Here is a 14,830-nt window from a genome sequence, read left to right on the forward strand (position 1 = left end):
TCGGAATTTCGGCAGCATAACGGCAGGACAAAAGATTATCTGGAAGAACGATGAATAGGGACTATGAACGAACGATGAACAATGAATAGGAACTATAAACGAACGATGAACGATGAATAGGAACTATGAACGAACGATGAACGATCGAATGATCGAATGAACGAACAATCGGAATTTCGACAGCATAACAGTAGGAAAAAGATTATTTGGACGAACGAACGGACGAACGATCGAACGATCGGACGAACGGACGAACGAACCATGAACGATCGGACGAACGATCGAACGATCGGACGAACGAACGAACAAACTAAGAACAGGGGACGAACGATCGAAGAACGATCGAATGATCCTTGTGCTAGTGTGTGCTTGTGTGGAACATGGAGTGGGTGTGTGTGTGGGGGGGGGGAGAGTTGCCATGAAATGGCTTGGGGTGGGATGAGAGGAGGCCCTTGCCCCTCTATTTATAGCCATGGTGGGGGGATTAGGGGGAGGGATGAGAGGATTAGTGGGAGGATGAGAGGATTAGTGGGAGATTAGCATGTATTTGTCTTGTATAAGTGAGATTAGCTTGTAGAGCTCACCGTATGACACTGGAGGCATACGTATACGTATGAGCATGAGGAAAGTTATGAAGAAAATATTTGTGGGGACTTGAAAAATGATTATGAAGGTATTTCTCAAGAGGAAAATATCTGGAGATATATCGGTGGAATATTTGGACAGTATTTCTGGAAAGAACTTGAAGGGGATTACTCGGGAAATATCTGGGCGGTATTTCTGGAAGAATTTGAGGGGGATCACTAGGGAAATATTTGTAGGATATTTTGAGGAGGATTTTGGAGAGAATATAGACCACTATATTTTATTTGTTGATATCAACTCGCAAACAAACATTTTGAAATGAAATTTGAAATTCATTTTGAATTTAGAGCGAGTTTGAGAAAATTCCAAGATTTAAATTTTTGGGATGCTACAACAAACTTCCTACGATCTTCCACAATCTTTGGAGACTCACAAGCAACACCTAGCCGTCTAGGAGCTTGGAGCTCCAAGAGAAATGAATCCATAAAGAACTTGTTCTTGCACCGAAGCTTGAGAGATAGATAAAAAAATGAGAGTTGAAATCGTGTTTGAGATCTAAAAACTTATCTCACATCAAAGGCTCTTCCCACCGATCCAAGGGAGGAAGACTTGGGGTGCGAGATCGGAGTTGAATCGCTTTGAATTGAAAGGAGAGCTACCGTCCATGGGTCTAGGGTTGAGTCTCTTAGGGTTTGGAGAGAGGGAGGGATACTTATATAGCTGTCCCGAATTAGATTTAGCAGTTATAGGGCGGCTGTGCATATCCTGGTTCAACTGGTATAAATCCCAATTAAACCACAATTCAACAGAGAGCTCACTGCAAAATCCTGGTTGAACCTAAATTCCAATCATGGATGAACTTGGATTCTCAGAAAACTCAAACTTGGAACAAAACCAAGATAAACTTTGCAAAGGTTGAACTACAAACTTCCCCTAAGGATTAACAAGGGTAAAATAGAAGTTTTGAATCAAGGATTTTGAGCTTTTTAGTGCAAGTACCAATACTCATTTGTGGATCCATCTTGATAGTACGACAGTTCCTAAACTCAAGAACTCAAATAAAATCAAACTTATTCTCCAATAGACACTTGGAACTCCAAACTTCAAATCTAAGCAATCATCTTATCTCATTGAGTTCCAATATGCTGCAATGGTCACCAAAAACATGTCCAAACACTGGAATGACCCAAACTCTGATTCTTTCTAGATTTTTCACATTTTGGTCATTTCTATCAAAGTCTTGCACAACTATGAGCCCTTTCGAAGTTCTTTCTTTGATACCTCTTCCTTGGACTTGTTACCATGCTTCTTCACTTGTTTTGAGCTAGCAACCCCCGTGTCATATGATTTGAATCATTTCATCACATATGAATTAAACCGATGACTTCAAATCACATATTCTAATGTTGTGATCTTCGTCACTGTATAACTCTTCATAATCTGATTAGTTTGTCGACATCTTGCAAGTACTCTCTTCTTCACCTTAGCCATGGTACCTCGGTCCACAAGCCATCTACTTGTCCTTCACCTTCGCTTAGTCCCTTGAAGCCCTTGCCTTGCCTATTTTCACCATATCATACTGTCTATAAGTCACATTTCATTGAGCATCATTTCTTCAATATTGTCAACCTTGCTTGAATGTCATCTAGATATGAGTGTTAAGATCAATCAAGCATCAATGTGGTCCTCATAGAAACATATATGTACCAAAAATCAATATGGTCAAACCAATTCACGATTCCTTATATCATATTCCTCATATCCTCTCATTTATTTCAATCTCTATCTTCAATAAAGAACTTATATGTACCAAAAGATCACTCATCCTTATATGACTTCTATCTATCTTGATTTGTCCCTTGACTAAATACAAGACTTGCTTCTCCACTTGATCAAGCTTTCCTTAAGCCATACCTCTTGAGCGTACATTGAACCCTTTGATGTCTAATTATCTGATAGATGATCTTTTGACTTTTGATCTTCTTGGAATATCCCATCTCCACATATCCAAATGACCTTATTTATAGGATATCCTTATCATTGTTTGATGTCGATCCTTTATACTTTTCTATCATGAATAACCCATGTATATGATACATTTTCATATCAATCCTTGTCTCTTGACTGTTTTCAATCATGATTGCTTTTTATACTTTCCTAATCACCACTTAGCAAATTGATTAGCCCTTTAAGAGTGTTGTTATCTAAATCACTAAAATCCACAAAAGGGCTATATGCACTTTCAATAACCCACTAGGCTCGACCACCGTGACTACCATGTGGATTCACTACTTGATTCCTAGTATCCTAAGGCAAAGTACCTATAGGCCTAGCAGCATGCCTCTAAACAAGAGAATCATGTACACTATAGGGAGAGTGGTAATGTTCCTTTTGTTTACCTCTAACTCCTACGTTCTTCTCTCTTCTTACTAAATCAAAACTCAACCAAGTGACCTTCCCTATGATAATACTCATAGTGATACCTCACCTCTCTCCTAGGTGGTGTTCTCTTTTGGGTATGGTTCACTTTGGGTGGCTGTGGTGATCTAGGAAGGGGTCACTAGAGATGTTAGGGAGTGTCAAGTGGGTTCTTTGGGTGGTTTAGTTTTAGAATCCACTTGATTTTTAGGTGAAGCTCTTAGAGGTTCTTCGAACACTCCATCTTTCATGTCTGGGGTGGTAGGTTTGGGTGGTGTGGGTTTGATATAGTTGGGAATGATTGTATGTTTTTAGTAGATGTCAAGCCACTACACAACCACATCCACCAATTCTCCTCCTAAATTGGCTAACCATCATGCCCAACTAGGGCTCACTACTAGACATCTAGCACATGACTGACCGAAGGAATCTATTTTCTTCTTTAGTTTGCATCTAGTTGCATGTTAAGAAACAAATTTGAGCTCCAAAGCCTCACACAACATACAATTAGAAGCAATTGGTGCACTCACTAAGTTGGCCTTCTCAAGCACGTCTATCTTAGCATTCTTCTATGCTAGCTCAGTCTACAAAGCAGGACAAGTTTGACAAGCACCCAACAAGATAGATCTAGATTTTAACTCATCACACTCAGCTAATAGGGTGACATACTTATCTATAGTGTGTTAATGTTTGACATGTGAAGAGCACATTCTTCACATTCAACCTCATCATTCACTACCATAGAAGCTGTACCAAACTAAAATTCCTTGAGCGTAGCCTCATACTTGCTCTTGTACCCTTTCCTATTATGTGTCGCAAGCCAAAAAAACTTGTTCTGACTAGCTAAAGTAGTCATTAGCTTATATACCTCAATGGAAAGTTCATTAGCAAAAAGTGATACCTTAGAGGTAGTGTCGTTATCGTTGTTCTTGCCATCGCTACTCAACATGTCCCCACAAAGGCCTCCAATGGTGTTGGTGAAGAAGCGTAGCCTGTTCAACTTGTCCTAGACCTACTTCTCTAACTCGTCGTCTCTCAAAGGGGAAGACGCGTGGTCTAAGAGACTAAGACAGAGTTGTTGTCAAGATTGCTAACGGAGGCAAGGAAGGCATGCTCCTTGAGCTTGGCCTTGTTGAGATACTTCTGCTTGAGTGCCTCCTTGTTGAACCTCTCCTTAGAGTTGTGCTTGCTGTAAAAGTACTCACACTTGCCCTTACACTGGAGAGAGTGGTACTCACACTTGCTAACCCCTTTCTTGCCCTTCATCTTAGGGTGGTTGGCAATTATGTAGTCAGGTTCACCATAGTTGAAGCAACCATCCTTGCCCTCACCATACTACTAGTTCATGTTCTTGTTGTTGTGAAACTACACAAATTAATTGATAACAAGTGCTAACGCCTCATCCCTAAGAGACTCACCCTAGTCCTCTAAAAATGATAGCAAAGAGGCTAAAGCAAACAAAGTAGGAGAGGGTCTAGCCAAAGAAGGACCACCACCTGAGATAAGGTCCATTATGGGTGCGCTAAGATTCTTAATCTTGGTCGAAGTCTAGTGGTCAATATCTATGTATTTGAGCTTGCTAAATAGCTCATCCATGGTGAGGTCTCATAGTTTGGCGACTCAATGATATCCGACACCTTCACCTCCTAAACCCTCTAATCTAAGGCATGAAGCAAGTTGAGAGCCCTCACAAGATCATCATAGGGTAGTTGTGCCTTGTTTGTGCACATCTTATTCACAATTGATTGGAATTGTTAAAACATGGAATCAATGGACTCCCCAATCAACTAAACAAAGTCCTCATACTCTCTATGTATGTCTCGAAGAGCTTAGTCTTGAGATGATCATTACTCATATGAAATTTCTCTAGGGTAGACCAGATCTCATGAGCAGTACCAAGATGTGAAATTCGATCAAACTTAGAAAGTGAGAGACATGGGAACAAAGCGTTGTAGTCCCTGTTATTTGAATCATGGCTCTCCACTTGGAAGGGAGTAGCTCAAACATGGAGGACCATGTAGGTGTTGTCTAGATAGATCTCCCAAACTCATGAGCTAATGCTCCAAAAATATGTGAACATGCAGATCTTTCGATTTAGGTAGTTTGATCCATTGAAAAATGGTGGCTTGCCAATTCCATGCTTCATGTCTTCTTCTTGGGTCAAGAACCGGCTAAGGTGGAATGATTCTTAACTCGCTTTGACACCAATTGAAAGATAGAATCAAACAACTAATGAGGGGAGAATGGGAGCCAATAAAAATTCTTTGCACAAGGAAATCTTGGCTGGTTTCTCAAATATTCACTCAATCCTCCAAAACACCAAAACTCTAAAATGAGATGCTCTCAAGCCAACAAGCAACTAGACATCTCTTCCGGTGCACTGTCCGGTGTGCCACCGGACAGTCTGGTGTGCCATACTGTGCTGAGTCTTGGCTGCACACAGGCACTCTCTTCCAATCTTTTTCTTTTCCTGTTTCTAGCACTTAGGTAACTTCATTAGTACCCAAAACAAATGAACTAAGTCTAGAAACATACCTTCTTGTTGATTTGCACTTCATTCATCATTTGGCATATAATAACTCACTTAATATGTGTTGGACACTTAATCACCAAAATATACTAGAAATGGCCCAAGGGCACATTTCCCTTTCAGCAAAAAAATGAGGTTTAAGGTTAAGTAAAGTTGCATGACCATGAATGGTGAATACTCTTATGTACAACTAATATCTTTTATTTCTCTTGCTCAAACCACCACAAATTTTTGTTGAAGAAAAGGACATTAACATGTATACATAGAGTGTGAACGTGTGATCTAATAAAAACATAACTGGTAACTCTATGATGCATCCAAAGATGTCGAGCATGCTCATAACTTAGAGCACATCAATTTGAATTGATTTAAAAACCTTACAAGGGTGTACTTGTTTACCCATATGACAAGAGTACCATGTGACTCATCCACCTGACCAAAGATGAACAAAGGGGTGCTCATGTCAACCTTTCCCAAAGATCCCTGAATGTTGGGATACACACTTAGCTTGTGCGGAGTCCTACCTAGGTCCACTGGGGACACCCCAGACATCCTCTAAATAGTCAATCTTGACCACACATATAGGAACGTGTCCAAAAGAACAAGCCAACTAAATCAATTAACTCATACTTCCAATTCACGGATATGTGGTAGCACAAAAAAAGTTGCTCTAATTGGCGTTAAGAACGAACGATCCTTAATCAAATTAAGTGGTCTACGTCATCGAGACTCCATTACTGTGACCCTACAACCCGCTCAAGTCTCGTATTCATTTAATCATCAACTTCATCTATTTTCAAGTTCATATAACCAAGTATTCATGGATAAAAGGACCCATCTTGTAGCGTTGTTGATTAACCTACAAAAGTTCCCTCCCTTGGCCTAAAAGAGCTACTCTATGTCTAAGCATGGCTAAGAAGTTAGCAATATAAATTAAGCACGCTATATGAGAGATAAGGTACAACATAATTAAAGCAAGGAAGGTGAATGCATAAAAGTATAGGTGCTACTTGATATGTAGAAATATATCCTAAACTAGGTGAGTACCCGTGCGTTGCAACGGGAACATATAATACCATGATAACTTATATACAAAATGTGTCATATATTGTTATAAGAAAATGTTTCATAATCCATTTGTGATCCTAGCCATACATAAATTTTATTATTTTAATTTAGTTGTTTCACTACTACATTGCAACCATCAGTATCATGCAGACTTCGATATATATCATGATTTACATGGTCTCATCATTGGAGAGCACGTGCCAAACCTGCCGGTAGAAGTTCCGTCGTACATCGTTAGTCATCAGGCACGCACCACCATACACGCTTCTTAAACAAAAAGGCAAGTGTGTGTTTGCGAAGAGAATTGAAGGCAGACCGGCACAAAAGCTACCCCGACGATGGCGAGTGGTCATTGTTGTCAGTCCTCCTCTGCGTCACCTCCGGCGCTGAGATGTCACAACAATCCTTGATATAGTAGGCGTCGAACACGCGCGACATGGTGAGATGACTCTTGGCTGGGCTGCCAAATGAAGTGCACCCCAGGCTCATCAGCGAGGTAGTAGACCTGGTCGTTGCACCATCGAATGTGCTACTCCTCTACATACATCTTGTTCGAGGACACTCACACAACAACAACAATGGCCGTCATCCTAGCGCCCAACAATTCATGGCCAGTCAGTAGCGACTTATGTGGCAGGTTGGGCTTTAGGTGGATGATGAGCTGGACGGCGTGATGGCGCTGTCATCGGTTGCGATGCCCAGAACAACCCGAGAGTCGTCGGCATTGGCAACGATCATGAGGTCCCCCTGCTTGACGATGGACAACGCGGTGCAGCCGCTCTGGACCGCGTCCAAGCGGCGGCTGCGCCGGAGCTTGCCGTACACAGCGGCGCATGGGCCACGTAGGATTGCTTTCAGAGGTCGAACTGGCAGTCGCCAAGCTTCTTCTCGTCGTCGATGAGCGACGCCAACGCGAGCGCCTCGTGCTAGTGGTGTTTGTTTGGGGTTTCCAAGTAAGAAATATGGATTCATCTTTGGCATTGGTTTATGAAAATGACTCATAAGTCAGATCCATGGAAAAATATTACGGAGAATAAATGTCACACATGCAAAAAAAGAATTTAAGTTGAAAACATAATTCAAACAAAAGAAATTCCATGCAAGGCTCTTCTTTAAATACTACTCCCTCAATCAAAAATATAATTTAATAATCTCGGTGATACTTATCTACTACTACACATTGTGCAAGGGTAGCGGGTGGGCTTCGGGAGAGATGTAGTATATGTTTTTACTATAATAGATGTAGACATGAACACACATGTGGTGTAGTGGTAGCTACAAGCATATTTGCTTTAGAGGTCGTGGGTTCGAATCCCCTTGGTGCTTGTTTTTTTAATTTAATTTTAGTTAGGCGTGGGGTGTACGTGGGAATGGGAATGAGCTTTGTGGAGGAGGGGAGAATGAGAAAGGAAATAGGGGGGAATCAGAAAGGCAGAACAGGGAATGGTTAGAATAGGCACAGGGAATGGCAGCCTACCCCTTACTGCCTTAATAAGTAGTATAGATATAGTCTATGATATGACATAGTAATAATTTTATTTTGCAAAACTAGGATATAAATCATGATAACTACTTGCCTTTCAACTCTTCAGGATCAACACAAACTTCAACCTTGGGTTCAGGCTCCATGATCTTGCTCTCTGAAACTTCGCTCACTAACATGATGAACAAATGTGTGTATTAGGATGATGCCTTGAGTGAAATGACCATGAGATGCTTGAGCTTGGATGATGCATGAGACCAAGTTAGCATAACTTTACAAAAACTTCTAAGAGCACTCATACACAAACAACTTTATTTTCATTACTTTAAGATACATCAAGTAAGGCATATTTCTAGTCCAAACAGGTTTTACCAACAATTTTAATACATACTAGGTAGCAAGACAAGATTGACAAAGTTGGATTTACTAATTTAGCATTTTTTAATTTAGTTATCAATTATTTAAATTTAAGCACTATTAAATATGTTTATTCATAAAAGGTGTGGAAAGCGTCATGAATAGTAGCAATATTAGTTTTCTAAGTTCCTATGTAGGATAACAAGGCCAACAAAACTTATTTTAGCAATTTTAGCATAATTGAGCGAATTACTATGCATTAAACCATTTTCAACTAACATAAAGAAATCAAATGCATAAAGGTAGGAACCATATTTATTTCATAAGCACAAGTTGTGGATCTAATATGTACAAGTCAAGAGGAGTCTAACAAAGTTAATTTCATAATTTTAGGTGATGTACACACTTAATCATGAAATTACACTTACAAGCATACTTAAGTTAACAGAGATAAATTTATAACAACAGCATGATCAAACTACATTTTTAAAATGAACTACATCATAATATAAATATAACAAGATAAGTTGTACAATTTTGGGGTTGTATAATATTTACTGTGGATTTTACATCATACAATATTTTCTTAATTAATTTAAATTCTTGTTTTTCATATCTATTTTCTTTGTTTAATATGAAATGTCAGGTCTAAATGTATCAAGAGCTAGCTTAGCTCCAGCCATTGATAGGTCGGCCTTAAGCCATGATGTCAGCCCAATCCGAATTAGAGACCCGCCTGGTCAAGGCACTCGTGGGACCGTGTGCTGACACACGCGTGATGTCCATGGCGATGAGGGGAAGGTTACTATAGAGAGGGAGGTGAAGGGGAGGTAGAGAAGGGACACATGTGTATGAGTGGTGCCAAGAGAAGCTCACCGAAGTAATTTATTGGGTGGAGGAGGATCGGAAGATGGTCGACGATGGAGAGGAATTTGATGGAAGAACGGAAAGCAACAATAGTCATGATACTTCTTGGTGAAGCTCAGCAAGGCTCTAGGATCGATGAACCAAGAGTAACATGCATGTGTGAACTTAGTGGAAAAAGGGGAAGAGAACATTATGTCAAGGCTTAAAATGGCATAGAGAGGGTGAGAAGGGCAGGTATGTGTGCCGGCGTAAACACCAACATCATTATGGCTTGGAAATGACTCCTTGATGATATCCAACACTCATGGATAGAAGAGGGGCGAGTGAAGGCGAGGGTGATCACCAACGTGGCATTCTAGCGCAAGGAAGAATATAGTGATGTTGACAACTAGGGTTTAGAAGGCAGAGAGATAAGTCTAACAATACAAGGTGTCAACACATTTGATAGGTGGGATCTAGACATCAGAGGGAGAGAACACAGAATCCAGCAAATATGTCGACAAATGGGCCATATTATCAACAAGATATAGGAATGGTGCGGACACAATTGTTTGGCTGAGCAGGTCAAAAAGCGGGTCATAGAGCAGGCAGATAGGGAAGGGGGAGACATGGCCACCGTTGGGATAATTTCATTGTTGGGATGGATAGGGAGGAAAAGACAGAGAATAATACTACTGCCCGCCAGCCTAACTACATGGACACGCCAACAAGTAGGACCCATACACCAGCCTCACCTTACCTCCCCTCGCACGTACCAAATGCCTCACTGGCCTATGGACCCATTCGACCAAATACTTGTCTCACGTGTTCATGCTTTTCCTGACTGTCACCACCATGTGGGTCCGCTCAGTCAGTGGCTCCATCGCACACGTCGCATCCCTATTTCGCTGACTCATGGGTTGCCTCAACAGATGTTTCATCTATGGCACCAGGTGAGCTCTCGTAACCAGCTTGAGTTCGTTGCGAACTCATTGCCGACACCATCCAAGATCTTGCAACTGAACGTCGCGGGCTCGCGGCTTGGGATATGTCCACCCCGGCATATATAACCAAGCCACAGCAACCCCCCCGCACCATTGCAGTTAAAATCTAGCATGTCACAGAGGTGTGTCGATGTTGCCGAGCACCTCTCGTAGTCGCAAAGAACTCACCACCAAGAAAGTTGTCATAACTCACGCCATTGCTCCAACATAGGGAGAGTCTAGGATGATTCCTAGAGCAATGTTGTTCAATTAGCCAGAAGGGATTACACTTGAGCTTGGATTCATGGCCATGCAACACTGCAACAAGGTCGACCATGTCTCTATCTCCATCGATGGTGAGCAACACCCTTGCCGCTTCACCATGTTTCTCGCTTCAATTAGCCATCTTTAGTGCTTAAGTTCGCCCACCACAGCGACAGTTGCGATCTCTTCGGCGAGCGCCACAACGGGCGTATGAACATTATTGTGGCCCAACATTGGGAGGTAGGGGAGAAGCCAGGAGCCGTAGATCCTAGATTCGGTGGCCGCGATTAGAAGCAAGGAAAATGCTTCACTTAAGTGAATCAAAACCGTAGATCTTAAGAAGGGTGGATAGGATTAGATCGTGTAGTTACAAAATTTAGACCGCGGATCTTGGATTATACGGATCCAAGCCTGTACCGGTTCAGTTTAGGTCAAATCTATTCTTGACCATTGATCGGCTAAGGGGTGGTTTAGATTAGATTGTGAGTACCCTTTCGTTTAATTAAACCGTGACCATTAGTTGGGGATCGGTTGGTCAGAGTGTGTGCACGTGCGATCAACTGAGCACTTCTCCTAAAGAGGCCCTAGAGAACTGCAGAATAAACATGCTATCCTTTCCATGTTAAAAAAATTACAAACATGTCCTTAGACTTTGCAAATTAACCGTGGAAGCTATTTTTGGTATAAAATTAATATTAAAACATCCGAGAAATTGTGTAACCATAACTTTCTCATTTTAATTCCAATTTTTGGTTCTCAAACCTACGGATTTGACTCGACGTGTAAATTTATTTTACACAGTTGTTTTCCATGTTTTGTGTAATGTTATTTTTATTTATTGTATGCCTACGTATATATTGTGCTGCGAGTAGGAGAGCGAGGTTACGAGGAATCTGAAGCCCAACATCGGGAAGCATCTGAGCAGTTGGAGTTTACCAAATAAGATAAGTTGTATACTCTATCACGTCTTTTTGTGACAAATTAATATTTACTGTTATGTTCTCACCCTTGCAGGCATATTTAGGTTAAATTGATGGGAACCTAATAGGTTATCTGAATTTGTTTTCCCTATACCTTGTTTATACCTGGTCCACTTATTATGTAGATTTGCTATTGCTATACTTGGTTATGGATAACGTTACACATGAACCATTGATCATGAGTTATTATTGTGAATTTTTTATACATGTGGGGTCTGAGAAACGAACCAATTCCATGAGGGGCTACTGTTGGTGGCCCTCTTTGAATAAAGGTCCTCAAAATATTAACTTGCCAGTCATTTCTAAGTCTATTTTAGAAATAATAGGGTAACTGTTGAAGGATACCTTCGTTTGAAGATGACGCATAGCCACTACCTTCACAAAGACGAAGTTGCAGACTTTGGCTCAATGACATAAATGCATGTCAAGGGAGCTAGCAAGAGCATGGGTGAAATCTTCAAGACTTGATCAACAAGACTACGAGGGGAAAAGACAATAGTATCCTTAGTTGACTTCATAGTTCATATGTATAGGATTCAAGACATGATTGTAATTTTCATGAAGTTGTACTCAAATGACTATAGATAGAGGAACAATGTCATGTATAGGGGGACACTTTTTGGAATGGAGACGAACCAAATCTCTCTACCTACGAAGTTGCTTTGTTTATTTATTTTCATATTGCTTTCTGTAAAGTCGAAGGTATAACTGCAATTACTTTTTGTTAATAAAGAAATGAAGAAGAATCATGTTCATATGTTCAAGATGAGTTATCCATTTTACTTTTATTTTACTTTTTACGCTTCAATATTTTCAATTATTTATTGGTTATGGCTCTAATCTTCTCATTTTAATTAATCTCTTTAAGAAAAGCTAATTAAAAGGTGAAGAAGGTTGATTCATTTATGTTGCCTTGTTTTTGGCATCCTTCGAGAACCAAGAACAAGTGACCAACAATTACTTTTATTTAGTTAGTACAAAAATTTTATTATATAATAAAGTTGTGACATTGCTTTTCTGTACACTGAGGTCATCATATGTGTGTAAACTGATCCTAGCGCACATACGAGATGCATCTGGATTTGTCATTAAATCCGGGTGTGATAAAAGGGAAGCATATGTACTTGACTTCACTGTGCAATGCATTCTATGGTTCTCGTAGCCACGCTTGGATGTTCTAACTCACTTGCAAACATTATAAAGTACAAGTAGTTGTACCATTTATCAGCTATGTCGTACCGTCGGTGTGATCTCTAGCGCTGCCATTATGAGAAGACATATCGACCTCTACATCACGACGAGCTCAACGCTATGACATGGTCAAAGCATGCACCATATATGACTCCATATTTGAGATATGTATTGCTCTCTCCTCCCTTGGTATTTTGTATGCAATCTAGGATTTTAGCTTCCAGACTTCTTGCCCTTTTGGCCCTAGGCATCAATCTCTCAATTCTACGTTGCATACGCTGAGATAAACTAGAGACTAATAATTAGTCTAAAATTCTAGGTTTCATACACAGAGATAAACAGAAGTGATAGCTAGATGACAGCGGGGCTCACATGATATTTGAGCGCATAATCTGCTTCATATTTGTATTTATCAATTGACCATATACAAAGAGGACCTAGAGTATTACGCATGTATGCGGTCTACAAAAGCTCTATAAATCTCTTACATGCTAGTAGCTACGGCCTTTATTCTGCAGTTCATGCTCTATCCTTTACTAATCAATACTCTTGATATGTTGGTACCATTTTGCGGCGATAATAATAATAATAATATATGGATATGTATAATGTTAGTATAAAGATGTCTTTTATGACTTTGTATATCTGTGAACACACCATATGGATATCCTTTACTACTGAATATTTGGCAATCTCCCTATGCCAAATGCGGCGTACCCATTTTTGAACCCAAATGAATGTCAGCCTTTATTTCCCTATTAATGTGCATATAAAAATAATCCATCAAGATATAAGATATCAGAGTTGATCTGATAGAATCTGGTTCATTCATTTTATTTCTTCCCCGTATTCGCACTCTTGCATCTCCTTCCATTGTTTGCTGTGTCTTCCTCGCAGAGAGAGAGAGAGCGAGAGAGACAGACAGAGACAGAGGGAGAGAATGCAGAGGTCTCTCTGGAGACACACCTCGTCCCCTGCCTGTGTCCACGCCATCGAAAGTTCCGACGATGGCTCGCGCCGCTCCACCGACGAAGAGCCACGCAAGAAGGTGAACAAGAAGGTAATGAAGTTACTTCTCCTGCCCTTGAAGCACAGGCAGCGCATCCCCCAAGCGTTCAGATCGCTCTCTTGGGGTGCCAAGAAGGAGGACGCCAGCAAGAAGGATGGGAGTCCTCGTGAGCGTGAGGAGAGCGACGACGCGGATACGTTCGCGTCCGCGAACAGCTCCGAGCTGCGCTCCTCCTCCAGGGGCATCGACGACGACTCCCAGGCCCCGTCGTTCCGGCTCAGCGCGCCGCCGATCTTCCCAACCGGCAGCGTCGAACGCCGCCCTCCCCCGGCCTCTCCCGTGAAGATCGTCCGAAAGCTTCCGTTCGGGTACGTGATTGGCCGTCAGCTGGACGCCCCCGCGCTACAGCCGCCGCCATCTGTGACGACGCTGTCAAGAAATGTCAAGACGGTGGTGATGCCATTGATGGCTTGGCTGCACCTCCGGTCGAGGTCGCTGGCGCTCAAGAAGAAGGCCGGCCGTGCTTTCAAAAAGGCGTGTCAGCGAGGCAGCAGGCGTGATGAGCGTGAAGGTGTACAAGAAACCGACGATGGTTGTTGCGGCAACGACGATGAAGATGTGTTCTGGAAGAAGGATGTGAAGGGACTTCGCTGCAGGCAGGTGCAGGACGACGACGCTCCATACTGAACGGACGGCGGGGACGTGTCACGTGTGGATCCAGCGCTTCTATCGACGACATTCACCCTTCACATATAACACCCACATAATTTGTAGGGTGCCGACGAACAATAGAAATCTGGATACAAGGATGTATCAAAAAAAAGTATACTGCATCCTTCTCTGGTATTGTGTTAATTACTGGTGTTCCAAAACAAGTTTATAGACTTTTTTTTTCATGTCTGTGTTAATTGCTGGTGTTCCAAAACAAGATTACGGGGTGTTTGAATGCACTATAACTAATATAACTAATAGTTAGTTGGTTAAAAATTATGAGTGAAATTAACTAGCTAACAAACAACTACATAACTATTAACTAATTTACCAAAAATAATTAATAGCTGAACTATTAGCTAGGGTCTTTGGATGTCTCAACTAATTTTAGCCACTAACTATTAG

At 41.2% G+C, this 14,830-nt stretch overlaps 1 protein-coding gene across 1 annotated transcript; it reads left to right on the forward strand.

Annotated features, from left to right (window-relative positions):
* The first annotated feature begins 13,535 nt into the window (after positions 1 to 13,535).
* LOC100277697 (uncharacterized) lies at positions 13,536 to 14,569 on the forward strand. The gene has a single exon (NM_001374034.1). The coding sequence runs from the start codon at positions 13,646 to 13,648 to the stop codon at positions 14,399 to 14,401; it is 756 nt and encodes a 251-aa protein (NP_001360963.1). The 5' UTR covers positions 13,536 to 13,645; the 3' UTR covers positions 14,402 to 14,569.
* Positions 14,570 to 14,830: the final 261 nt, after the last annotated feature.

This window comes from Zea mays, chromosome 6 (assembly GCF_902167145.1).
Source record: "Zea mays cultivar B73 chromosome 6, Zm-B73-REFERENCE-NAM-5.0, whole genome shotgun sequence".
NCBI classification, from domain to species: domain Eukaryota; kingdom Viridiplantae; phylum Streptophyta; class Magnoliopsida; order Poales; family Poaceae; genus Zea; species Zea mays.

What these genes read in the sequence shown, in the direction of transcription:
- LOC100277697 (NM_001374034.1), top strand. Translation starts at nt 13,646, where the DNA reads ATGCAGAGGTCTCTCTGGAGACACACCTCGTCCCCTGCCTGTGTCCAC.